The sequence below is a fragment of the Clytia hemisphaerica genome, unplaced genomic scaffold (genome assembly GCF_902728285.1).
Source record: "Clytia hemisphaerica strain Z4C2 unplaced genomic scaffold, Clytia hemisphaerica genome assembly, whole genome shotgun sequence".
In the NCBI taxonomy this organism is placed as follows: Eukaryota; Metazoa; Cnidaria; class Hydrozoa; order Leptothecata; family Clytiidae; genus Clytia; species Clytia hemisphaerica.
In genome coordinates this window covers 2,156,004-2,168,869 of record NW_027103974.1, presented here as the reverse complement: position 1 = coordinate 2,168,869, position 12,866 = coordinate 2,156,004, and the positions used below count along the sequence as shown (strand labels likewise).

Sequence of the window (12,866 nt, the reverse complement as noted above, 5' to 3'; positions counted from 1 at the left end):
GGAAAGTCATATAAAATCACTCTCCGGAATTCGAATCTTTTGGCCCCTTGAAGATCGAATTAGAGAGAGTCAACTGTATCGTCAAAGATGTGAGACATAAACGGAACACCTTAACCCTGATCTAAGACTTCTTTCAAATTGCAGAATTTCGTGAATACAATTCTCGTGTGACAAACCATTGAGAAATTCTTATCATGAATTATTCAAAAATCGTAGTGAATATCAAACTAAAGAGACACACCCATATCATGGATTAGAAAATTTATAAATAGCTACTGCAAACAAATATTACTAATTCATGAATCGAACTTCCCTCTGTTCTCAAATTTTTAAAAACCACGATCCTTTCAATATTGCTAAATATTCTTTCATTATTTTCCACACAATTCTTTGCAATCCTGCAAAGAGCTTGATTGACCTTTTTACAAATTTGACCAAAATTTTCCTAAGATATAATTGCCCTTGACTCATAAAGAGACAACCGAAAACCACTACTTCCGAGAGAGATAATTCACTCGTGGATCAAGTGTGGGGCTGAAAATCTACGGTGGAGAATGATCATTTCCCTAAAAGGAATATTGATGAAAATACACCCTCCTTGAATTTAAACATTTATCCGCGCATGACCCATTCTCTGCACAATAGCAACTTTATGTATTTGCAATTTTGTGGACGGCGGAGCGACTGAAGCGATTGCTGTAATCCGCATTTTTCACCCACAAAATCGAGGACGGTAAAAGTGTTTTCTTACCGTCGTCCTAAGGCAGCCACGATATAGTCAAATTAGAAGCTTGCCGTCTCCGTCGCAGAAAAACATACAGGTACATAAACTCGCTAATATTGATGCAAGGAGAACTTTACCATCTCTGAAATTTAAAAACAAAACGAAATTCTACTCACAAATTGTACTTCCTCTTAACTAATAAAGCCAATTATTAAAAAATTAAAGTGAGGACGTGCTCCTCCATAACCTGATCAACATTTCTATATAAAGAATAATCGGTCATCGTTTTGTCCACTAGCGGATCCGGGAGGAAATTCAAATTCGATACACGATGGAGAGAGTTGATCTCCTTTTATAGAATATAATACTACTCTCACTCTTCATCGTCTTCGATTTTTGAAGTTCCGTCTCAGAAAATGATACTTACTACTTTTTAAATGAAGGCAAATTTAATTACTTTTGATAACTTCCTCTGCATCAAGTTGAAGATTGATATGTGACAAAAATGAATTATTTTACCGCATCTTCCTATACACGCTTTGTCATAAGGACAATTTTAAGAACACAAGGCTCAATTTTGACCAAAACCCTAGCAATAGATTAAAAACAATACCGTTGGGAGGGTTACTCAAGGTTAGCAACCTACCATATGGTGCGTCTCTTAAGGGTACGTATTTCAAACTTCTCAAAGTGCAATGTAAGGGGCTGAAAAGAGACAGAAACGAGAAAAGTTTTTTGCTTTAAGACGGACAAAAAATTTCAAGAAAAAACACAGAACATTTAAGCCTGAAAATAATAAGCAAAAGCACCTCAAAATTTACTTGATTTTATTATTTTTCAACTGTCTTGGTTCGTCATAGATATTGTCAGCCCCCCCCCCCCTCGAAAGTTGCCTTTTTAAGAGTCACTGGCTCTGAAGATTCAGCAAAAAATCGGTAAAAGGGTTCAGCAAAAGTGCTTAAGATGATCTTGATATGTGTCTATTTTTTTGAATCGAGGGGTTCCAACTTTTATTTTATCTGCTCACACGAAAAAGAAAAATCTCCGAAAATGTCCATATAAGGAGATGTAACGTATAAAAATTTAAATTTTTTCGAAAATCTCTCTTTTTGACAAAATCAAAGGGTAAAAAATCGAGCATACATATTAAATATACTTTTGAAATCTGCCCAACGCGTAAATCCGTTTGAGATAGTAAAAATAAAAACTCGATAAATCAATACTATAAAATATCTAGAGTGCGTGCAGAAAAGAGAAATATGTTGAAATATTGGCACCAATTTGCTAAAGAAATTTCATGCAAATCACAGGAAATTGTTTAACAACTTACTTTTGTCGCAAGTTAGAAAAAATAACTTTCAATAATTTTCCTTCCCTGTTAGGGAATTCATCATCATTCCTGAGCTCGAAATATAATTCACATGACTCACAATCTAAAAAAAACCGCAATTACACCGATTTTCTTCGTGAATTCACCTTTTCGACCGAAGCCGCCAATTGCAACGCGGGCATTTTTTTGTCCGTTTTACCACCTTAAAACCGTCCCAGTCTTTTTTTCGCACCTATATACTATAATAGAAAAAGGTGTCAAAAAAAGGATTGGATCAAGTTTAGGGGGGGTGCCCGCGCGGCAATTGGTGGCTACGGTCGAAAAAGCTCAAATCACGCCTCCACGTAAAATATACTGCACACGTCGTGAATATTGAAACTCGCCAGAACTTGACAGGGATTCTAGTTGTTGAAAATGTCAACAAAGGCATACGAGAAACATAACTTGACCTTTTATGCTACCACGTAGAAACCACTCTCCAGGAATTAGTCTAATTAAGCTGACATGGTTTCTCTCTAGTAGCAACAATGAAGAGAACGTTTAAAGCGAATTGACTTCTAACTTCAAACCTCTTCATACTTCTAGTTTGAAAATCTTAGAGTTTACAAAATATGTCTCATCATCAATTAGACTAAAAATTCACTTTCCATTTTGTTGTAAACGTTTCTGAAATTCCAGAATTGTCAAATCACAGAAATATATTCTTTTCTATTTCTAACTGAGTGCTTTGACATTTCGCCATTCTTTGAGTGAACTTTATTTTTCTGTTTTGAAAGTCAACAGTTAGCTCGCATGTCTTTTTTCAGACAGTCGAAAATACATTTTATATATCCTATTAAAGGCCTACATATGCCCACTCTGTCTGCTCTTAAGAAGGATTAAAAGTATTTTCCTCGCCCCCTAACATTTTAAGCTTTTCAGCAGACCGTGAATTTCGTGTCTTCTTATTGTTTTACATATATGGTATAAACCATCTTACCAAAAACAGCTTCTTTGTCACCAAATCGCCTACTTTTGGACTTATTCGGAAGTATTTCAATAGAACAGTACAGTAGATTTATTTATAAGAACAAACTATGTACAAAAATATATCTTTGAGGGCTAGAATTTTAAGAACCAAGCTAAGAACATTTTGAGGCTTTGCAGATTCCAGAACATCCAATTCTTTAGGAAATTGCAAAAAAAATACTCACAATTTAAGGACATTAGGCCAAAAGCACAAAAAGTTAAGAACTACTTTTTATAAGAACAACTTAGGAACGATGTACATACTGGATATCCAAGTCGGTTAGGGCGGTTCATTAGCGATTGGTCGAGTATGTATCTCAATCCAGTCCTCGCTTTAGAAGTTCGTTAATAAACTGAGTGTGTTAGCTATATAAACAAACGTGTTTGTACCGCCAAAAAGTACTCATGTGGTAGAAGGGCTCTTACGTTAAAACAAGCTTTTTAGTGTGTATCCAACCTAGCATCGTTGATAAGATCATTCCACTTTGAAATATCTATCCATCTTTATTTACACCAGGTTGGATAGTAACGAGACAGTGAAAAAATCAATCGGTAACACACCTCTTCAAGCTATGAGGATCATGCGCGTCTTTCGATCACTTCGTGTTGTCAACAAGATCAAAGAGTTGAAGGTGATTTCATGACTCATTCCCTATTTTTTTGTGTCAGAAATTTCAGTTTATTATTTATTACAATGACTTACGATATTTACAGTCATGGACAAAATATTTGAGACAAAGGGGATTTCCCGGCGAAATTTTAAACACTACAAATGATTTTTAAGCGCTTTAAACTATACAGTTGGAAATTAGAGTTTTAACTCTGAGTTTTAACATGAGACTTAAGACCTTAGGATTTCAGGATTTAAAAGCTCAATTTCGCCACAATAAGGCTTGGAGTATAGTCTAGAAGCCGCCGAACCCCTCCGAAATCGAAATGAAATCGATGAAAGAAAGTGGAAGTACCAAAATAGCAATCCTCACCCGAACTTTAAATTCTGAAAAACGTTAAAATACACTAAAATCTCAAAATGTTTCGACCATGATTGTAGAAAAATCTCAAGGCTTTTCAAAATCTTTTAGAAAACTTAAAATTTTGACCATCGAAGCCTTATGTTCTTATATAGTTTGCTCTCATAAAAACGTGTAATGATGACCCACCTATCTCTTCTTTGCATTTAAGTTGGTATGTCAATGCGTGGTATTTTCACTGAAGCGAACTTTCAACATTATTATTATCATTGTTCTTTGTTTGTTCATGTTCGCTGTGATTGGTGTTAACCTCTTCAATGTGAGTATCATTAACCAATCAGATTTGAGCATTCTTTAAGTGCATCCAAATCAGGGATTTGTGCATTCCAAGGTTGACCCAATCAGATTCCACCATTTCCTAGTTGCACCTTATTAGATTCAAATAATTGTAAGTAATTACTCCAATCAGCATAAATTTCACCCAACGAGTTCTCAACACTTTAAGGGAACTAATTTAGCGAGAACATTACCGAATTTTTCATTCTGAAAACTTTTTAAAATGGCTGTAGGCCCATTTTCCAGAAAAATTCGTCACTTGCTGGTAGTTGGTAAACGCATTAAGGCCGGGGAAAATTTTCGTCGGGGAAAATATTCGTCACTTGTCCAAAATTTCGTCACTTTTCCCCGACGAAGTTTTCCCCGATAAGATATTTTCTCTGGTTTCTTGAAAGACTTTTATTACCTTTCAGGGTAAATTTCAATCATGCAATGACGTCACGAAAATGACAAAAGCTGAGTGCCAGTAAGTCACCTTCTGAAGAAAAGTGTATTATTTTCTCAAGAAAAACGTGTGATGCGTCCAAATATAATACAGTTGACGCCCTCAAATTTGACGTTCTATTATTCGATACGCTCTATTATTCGATAATATTGATAGACACCGTCAACAAGAAACTCTCATAAAAGACGTTCTACTATTCGATACGCTCCATTATTCGATGAAATTGATAGACACCGTCAACAAGAAACACCCATAAACGACGCTATACTATTCGATAAACTCCCTTATTCGACGGAAACTCGATTCCCTTTAAAAATCGAATTAGAAAGCGTCAACTTATACATTTTGATGAGAAAATAAAAAAATTTGACTTTGGGACAAGTTGGTATACACTTTATTATTCTGTATGTTTGTTATCCCAGCTGACACACAACGTTCTTTCAACGTTTATATAATGTTCCCAACGTCCATATACAGTTAGATGAACGTTGAAACAACGTTGTGTGCCAGCTGGGATCATTTACATTAGATTTTATTTATTCAGCGTCATTGGGGAAAATCTTTCAATATTTATTGCTGATCAACCAAATAAGATAATACACCTTTTCGAACGAAGTCGCACGGTCAGACGCGTGCCACTTCATTATTTAATTATCCCCTTAAACTCGACCCAATCCTTTTTTTACACCATTTTCTATTGTCTATAGGTGCGAAAAAAAGACTGGGACGGTTTTAGGGTGGCAAAACGGACAAATAATGCCCGCGCGGCAATTGGCAGCTACGGTCGAAAAGGTGTATAAGTTTATCATTTTGATTTATAACTAACTTAACTTATTTAAACGTATATTTCAGAGGGAAATATTATCACATTGAGGATCCAGCGAATCGACCGGACGATGCAATGGTAAATATACGTTTCATGGATAGTACATGTTTTTTTAAGAACAAACTATAGAAGAAAATAAGGCTTCGATAACCAAAATAATAAGTAAAAGTTAAGAACATTTTGGGACTCAATTTCTTCTTTCTAAAATGGTGAAAAAAGGAACATTTTAAGAAAATTTTTAAGCTTAAAACTCAAAAAGTTACGAATATTCGAAGGCTTCAAAAATGTCGGATATTCTCATAAAGAAAGGTGTAGTTTAATGTGGAGTCTGTGGAAAGAACGATAATAAAACACCCAGCCTCTTTTTCATGAAAAACAAAGTCGCTCATTCTCTAGTCGTTTTAGCAGACTCCGTGTCAACCACTAAGCTTTATATAAACCCTAGAGGCAATTTCTCAATTCTGCCCAAGTATAATCTTTGGATCGGAGCATTTTTTTGAAAGTGGTACCCTAATGGCAGCACTACTCAATAGCGGTGCAAATGAATCAGGAGTGCAGTGTTTCTGGACACTTATGTGCCGTTGAACGATCACAATGAATTATATTTATTGACAAAGTTTTAACACTGGATTCTGCTCATTCTCTAGCGAAAAGAGCTTTTTATGGGGAGTATATCTATAGGAGTCCTTGAATCAGACTACACTTTAAAAATTCCGATCAAAGATGGCGGATACAGCTATGTCCACAGGGCTTATAAATGTCAATGGTTTTAATAGACACTGTATCTCAAAATTGCTAAATAAAAACCTTGACAATTTAGGTGAAATTGTTTTTGAAATGAAAAAAAATCGGACTCTGAAAACTGTTTTAAAATATCCACCTGGCTAGTTGAATCTTCTTTTTCACCGCATTTCAGGTCATTGATCGAGTATGGACGAACTACGATTTCAATTTCGATAACGTTGGTCTGGCAATGTTGACTTTGTTCTCATGTGGCTCTGGTGAAGGCTGGCCTGTGTAAGTTGACTACTATAAAGAACTTTTTTCTTTTAAAGAAGGAAAATAAAATTTAGGTCTAGTCTACTCTAACAAGCATGAAATTACAAAAAAGATATAGAAATAATACTTTCTGTTTTAGCCCGAATCTAAAACCTCTTTTGCTTATATAACATTTTAAAAAGAAAATTAAAATCCAGCTAAACGATTATGGTCTTAGGTTAGACGATGGTATCGTCCGTTAGAGGAAAATCATATGCAAAGCCATCACGGCGGTTTATGGGAAAATAGTGGCGGTAGAGTTTGGAACAAACTGTAAACACCCCCGGCACTGCTTACTCCGCCCGGGCCGGATTAACCGTCTAACGTTTTCAAATTTATTCCACCCTCTAAACTATTCCCCTTTTTTAGTGAACTTGTGATCGTCTAGTCTTAGGTTCAAACTTCGAAATTCAGTAAGGGCGTTAAACTTACTTTCTCAAATTTCAAATAATTGTTGCTTTCAAATGAAATCCTGAATTTTCATTTCAGAGTCATGGAAAAGTCTATGGATGCAACAGAAGTGGACTTTGGACCCATCCCGAACAATCGTATGCAAATGGCGCTCTATTACGTGGCGTTTGTGGTCGTCTATTCTTTCTTCTTCCTCAACATCTTTGTAGCTTTGATTATCGTCACTTTTCAAGAACAAGGAGAAAAAGAAATCACTGGTTCTGAGCTAGATAAGAACCAGGTAAGTTTTCTTTTAATTTCAAATTCTTTAAAACGTTATAATAGTTTCTTCCACTCGAGTCTGATTTTTTCATAATGCCCTTGGTTAGTTTTTATGCCAGAGCTCTATCCAGTGAACCGCGAAAAAACGTTTTACTACTTGACCGAACTCTATTCCTAGTATAGTGAAAGAAGTTGTTTTTCTCAAATCTTCGTCAAATGTTTTTAAAATATAACTATATCGTCGATCGAATCCAGTCAACTTTTTGTGCAATCCAAAACTTTTTTTGTGGGACTGGAACCCGGTACTTAGGCAAAATGGATGCCGGGTATGTGCGAGCCATAAGGGTACCTTTTCTCATTCCTCAAAAGTCTCTCTAAAGGGGTACAAATTCAAAAGTTAGTCTCTGAAAGGGTCCCAAAATCAGGAAATTCAAAAATTTCTCTCTCAAAGGGTAACGATTTCCAAAAGTTTTGACCAAAATTTGGTGAAAATCAAACCAAAATTTGGAAAAAATGGACCAAAATTTAGGAAAAAGTCTCGCAAAGGGTCCCAAAATCACCAAAATTTTGTCTCTCAAAGGGTCGATTTTCGATTTTCGGCTCGGACATACCCGTCACCTCGCAAACTTAGTACCCCCCCCCCCCGGGACTGGAATTAAAGATCTGTGTTCAACTAAGACTTTGTTGCCTATTTTAGAGAGCTTGTTTACAGTTTGTTTTGAACGCGAAACCAAGACAACGATTCATGCCACATGACCAAAGTGGATTTTCGTTCAAAGTATGGAGAGTTGTTGATTCTAAACCCTTTGAGATCATCATTATGGTAATGATTGCTTTGAACGCAATCGGTCTGATGCTAACGGTAAGTTAAAACAAAAAAGTTAACCATCTTATATATCAACCCTTTCGAGTACAGTATTGGATTGTAGGACTGATTCATACCATCGTAATCAGCCACTAGAATATTGAGAATTTAAACATGTGATACTTATCTAACTGTCCTTTTTTACGGTGTCCTTTTGCAAAAACAAAATATATTACAAACAAAAGGAAAAAAAAAATCAATTTATATTCTAAGATAGATGCGAATCAACAATTTCTCTGATTTGGACTGATCTTCTTTTTTTTTCAGTTCGATGATCAAAGTGAAGAATATGGAGAGATTTTAGAGAAGATTAATTTAGCTTTCACTTTCATTTTTACACTAGAAGCTATACTCAAATTAATGGCATATAAATTTGTGAGTACAAATTTCTCTTAGGCTTTAATTTAATTGACTATCTTCTTTGCCTCGATTTAATTTTCACGATGATTTTAACTTCCCACCCCAGGGGCACTCATGGTAAATGACCTACCATACGTGTGGCTCTTAAGGGTATATTTTCCAAGCTTCCCAAAGCGCACTGTAAGAATCGAAATCAGCAAAGATGAGAAAAATTGCACTCTAAGGGTGTAAAATTTCGAAAATCTGACCATATTTTGCTTGAAAATGGTCAAAAATTCTGCCATTTGCTTTAACTTCCTATTAAAACAAAGCACTGCTTACACAAAAACAGAAAATGTTTGCATAGTATTCGCTATGATTATTGTGGAAATGGAATTACAGTTGACTCTCTCTAATTCGATCTTCTAAGAACCAAAAACTTTCTTCGAATTAGAGAAAGATTCAAGATATCGAGAGTAATTTAAACCACTTTTCACCCTCAGCTGAAAATATATTAGTTCGACCTACAGAAATATTCGAATAGTAGAGTTATAAATTACTCTACCAACTTTAAAAATTTCCATCTATTTTCCTTACCTCATTTTAGAATTATTTTCGTGATAGTTGGAACGTTCTGGATTTTTGTATTGTTTTTATCACACTGGTTGGAGCCATCATAAATATCACAAAACAGGTACAAAGACTTTCTTGTTCAAAAATCTCTTGATTTTGTTCGAATAATCGAGTCACAAAATAGACTTTTAAAATCTATAGGGAGAGTTTCATTTTGACTAGTTGTCATTTTCTGAATCTACAATCGGCGCCAAAATAGCAATTTTGGGTATTTCAACGTTGTTCAGAATTTAAAGCTCGAGCGAGATTTTCAGTTTCAGTACTTCCGCTTTGTTTCATTGGATTTTTCGATTTGGGAGGGGTTAAGTGGCTTCCTTGCTTATTAGAATATTTTTTAGCTTTTAGATCCTGAGATCCTAAGGTCTTCCTAAGTCTTAAGTCTAATGTTAAAACTCAGTGTTAAAACTCTACTTTCAAACTTTATTTCAAAGCACTTGCACTTTTAAAGTTTTGAGAGAATTCCCCTTTTATGCCAAATATTTCAGCGCCGATTGTAAGAAATCTTTTTTTTTCGCTGAGATTGATGTACGCTTCGGAATTATAGTCCAAAAGATATTCTGTTACTGTGCCAAAGTTGAGTTATCTAAATCCACCTTTGTCTTATTTCAATGGACATAAAAAGTACTAAGAGAAAAATCAAGGGTAAATCGAGCAATCAGGAATTTTGAGAACAGTGGACGATGCTATCGTCCGTGTAGTATGTTAATATGATATTATGATATAACATAGTTGTGTATTATAAAACGTAATATGTTGCGCGGCGGAAAATAGAGTTTGTGTTTACGACATTGAGCCCCTCCGACTATTTTTCGCCCACGCTGTCAAAATATCCGCCCGACTGCTAATTTGCGTGTTTGAGGTTATTTTTTATTATTCGAATTCGTCTTAGACTAAACCATAGTCTACGAAAATAGTTACCACTGTTGAAAAGTGGATTACCCGAGATTTGTCTTTCTTTGTTCTTTCAGGAGTTTGCAATTGATCCGTCATTTTTCCGGCTGTTCAGGGCCTTCCGATTACTCAAGTTGCTACGACAAGGCTACAATATACGTATCTTACTATGGACTTTCCTTCAATCTCTGAAAGTAAGGGTTGTTTTCCATGCTCTTCAATTGTCTGATAGGATTGAATGTCCTTCTAAAAAACGTTGTAAATGCAAAATAAAAAGATAAAGAATGCTACAATCACCATCGAAACATCTTGACAATTTTCAACGTTATTCAGAATGTAAAGTTCGGGCGGGAATTGCGATTTCAGTAGATTCTAAGGTCCTAAATCTCATGTTAAAACTCGTTAGTTAATAATTTCCATCCATACATAATTCAAAGTACTTACAATCACTTGCGGTTGTAAAATTTGAGGAAATTCCCCTTGCCGAATATTACGGTTGGGATTGTAGCTTAAATAAAAAAACACTAATTTATTTTCTCTTTAGGGATTACCGTACGTATTCTTGCTCATCGTCATGTTGTTCTTCATATATGCTGTCATTGGTGTTCAGGTAGGTCCAACAAATACTTTATTTGGCGCCCGACGTAGAAATTTTCAGGTAGGTCCAACAAATACTTTATTTGGTGCTCGATGTAGAAGTTTTCAGGTAGGTCCAACAAATACTTCATTTGGCGCCCAACATAGAAATTTACTTTCGGCACGCTGAAAGTCTAAATTTCAGGGAAGATTTTCAATAACTGGAAGGTTTAGATTACGGGATTTCGCCAGACCGTGATTTCTCATCGGGAAGCCTGGCCGTTAGCCTTCTTTTTTTGGGGATTAGCTAATCGAATTTGATATTTCCAGGCCAGGTGCAAGGGCAGTTGAACCGTTCCTTTAGAGCTTTAGCGTGGGCAGCCAGCAATCTACCATCACCTGGTTGACAAAAATACAGCGTTCGTCTATGACGTCAATAGACCGTTAGATAAACGTTGAAATCATAAATAGCTATTCAGTTTTTCTCAAACCAGGGCAGCCGTCAGTAGAAGCAAAATAATGTGCCATCCTTTCTGAAGACCATAGTAGTAGACCGCAGTTCGGTACCAGCGATTTGTTCAACGAGGAAGCGACAGAGTGGTCTCGATCGAACAACTTACCTTTACCGAACTTATAAAGATGATTTATTATTTTGCTTCGGTCAGGGACAGAGTGGCTAGTCTAGTTTCTTATGAGATATCTGTAGTTGAATAAAGACAAAGCGATTCTCCACTTGTAATAAGTATGGTTGTGGCTTTTGACTCTTCGTTGGGCAACTTTGTTGGCTTTAACCACATTCAGTTGTAAACATACAGTATTTGGATTATTTTCAGCTTTTCGGTAAAATCATTTTGGACGACAGAAGGAAGATCAACGAATACAACAACTTTCAATCTTTTCAAGAAGCATTATGCGTTCTATTTAGGTAAACAAATACATATTTGCCTCAGTTATTCAGCCCATTTTGATTGACTTTTGACTAGAAACCTTTTCATCTAAAGATGTGCCATATAAGAAACTTGGCTTTTAGAAACGCATGAAACTTTGACGAGACTTATTGTTTATTTCTGTATTTAGGTAAGCTACATATTTTATGAAGTCCTAAAATTACACTGTGACCTTCTTGGATGTTTGCTACACATTACTATTAATATCAACTTACTTTGGTATAATGCACCATTTTACAACATTACTATTTTTGCCTCAGTTATTCAATTACTTCAAACAGACTTTTGACCAGAAACTTTTTCACTCTTCTTTAGATGTGGCACAGGACAAACGTGACACTTATTAATGTTGTACTACTTCGATAATGCTAAGTTTTATAACAGTAATAGTTTTGCCTCGGTTAGTTAGTCGCTTCGAACAGACTTTTGACCAGAAACTTCTTCACTATTTTAGATGTGGCACAGGAGAAACGTGGCACTTAGTAATGTTGGATTGCTTCGATAATGCACCGTGACAATACTAGTTTTGCCTCAGTTAGTCAGTCCCTTCGAACAGACTTTTGACTAGAAACTTCTTCACTATTTTAGATGTGGCACAGGAGAAACGTGGCACTTAGTAATGTTGGATTGCTTCGATAATGCACCGTGACAATACTAGTTTTGCCTCAGTTAGTCAGTCCCTTCGAACAGACTTTTGACTAGAAACTTCTTCACTATTTTTAGATGTGGCACAGGAGAAACGTGGCACTTAGTAATGTTGGATTGCTTCGATAATGCACCGTGTTATAACAATCCTAACGAAAAATGCGGATCAACTTTGGCTGCTGTTATATATTTTGTGACGTTCTATTTTTTATACGCTTTTTTAGTAAGTTAAATTTACTTTTATTTTCTTGTGATCTTTTTTATATAAATGTCCGCTAACTTAAAGTGTACCGCCCCCTTAAAAAAATATCCTGTCCGAAATATTATGACACTCCCCATTGTATACATTATTTAAGGTCTGCACCCCGGGCTATAAGAGTTTATGGGCTATCTCCCTTTTGGCATTTTCAATGCTTCTGTGGGCTAATCTATACACTGCTTTTAACATCAAAAATGATGCTTTTGAATAACATCAACCTCGTTTGAAATCTTATCTTTTCTACACTGGGATGATTACAGCACAGATTTCTGTAAAGCTCGAATGGCTAGATGTCGTGTTTTAAGTGAATATTGCTAGACGCTCTTTAACTTTAATGTTTTTTGCTCGATGTCTCTATAAG

General features: G+C 35.7%; 1 protein-coding gene across 1 annotated transcript in view; it reads left to right on the top strand.

The window, feature by feature from the left end:
* The window catches only part of LOC136810708 (voltage-dependent calcium channel type A subunit alpha-1-like), a 120,433-nt gene that overhangs the window by 97,955 nt on the left and 9,612 nt on the right, over positions 1–12,866 (top strand). Inside the window, exons 27-39 of the mRNA XM_067067301.1 lie at positions 3,580–3,694; positions 4,245–4,352; positions 4,783–4,835; positions 5,667–5,718; positions 6,557–6,657; positions 7,168–7,369; positions 8,048–8,212; positions 8,483–8,590; positions 9,162–9,248; positions 10,156–10,272; positions 10,623–10,688; positions 11,488–11,579; positions 12,325–12,469. Of these exons, the coding sequence (XP_066923402.1) occupies positions 3,580–3,694; positions 4,245–4,352; positions 4,783–4,835; positions 5,667–5,718; positions 6,557–6,657; positions 7,168–7,369; positions 8,048–8,212; positions 8,483–8,590; positions 9,162–9,248; positions 10,156–10,272; positions 10,623–10,688; positions 11,488–11,579; positions 12,325–12,469 (1,411 nt within the window). The remainder of the gene's footprint in view (positions 1–3,579; positions 3,695–4,244; positions 4,353–4,782; positions 4,836–5,666; positions 5,719–6,556; positions 6,658–7,167; positions 7,370–8,047; positions 8,213–8,482; positions 8,591–9,161; positions 9,249–10,155; positions 10,273–10,622; positions 10,689–11,487; positions 11,580–12,324; positions 12,470–12,866) is intronic.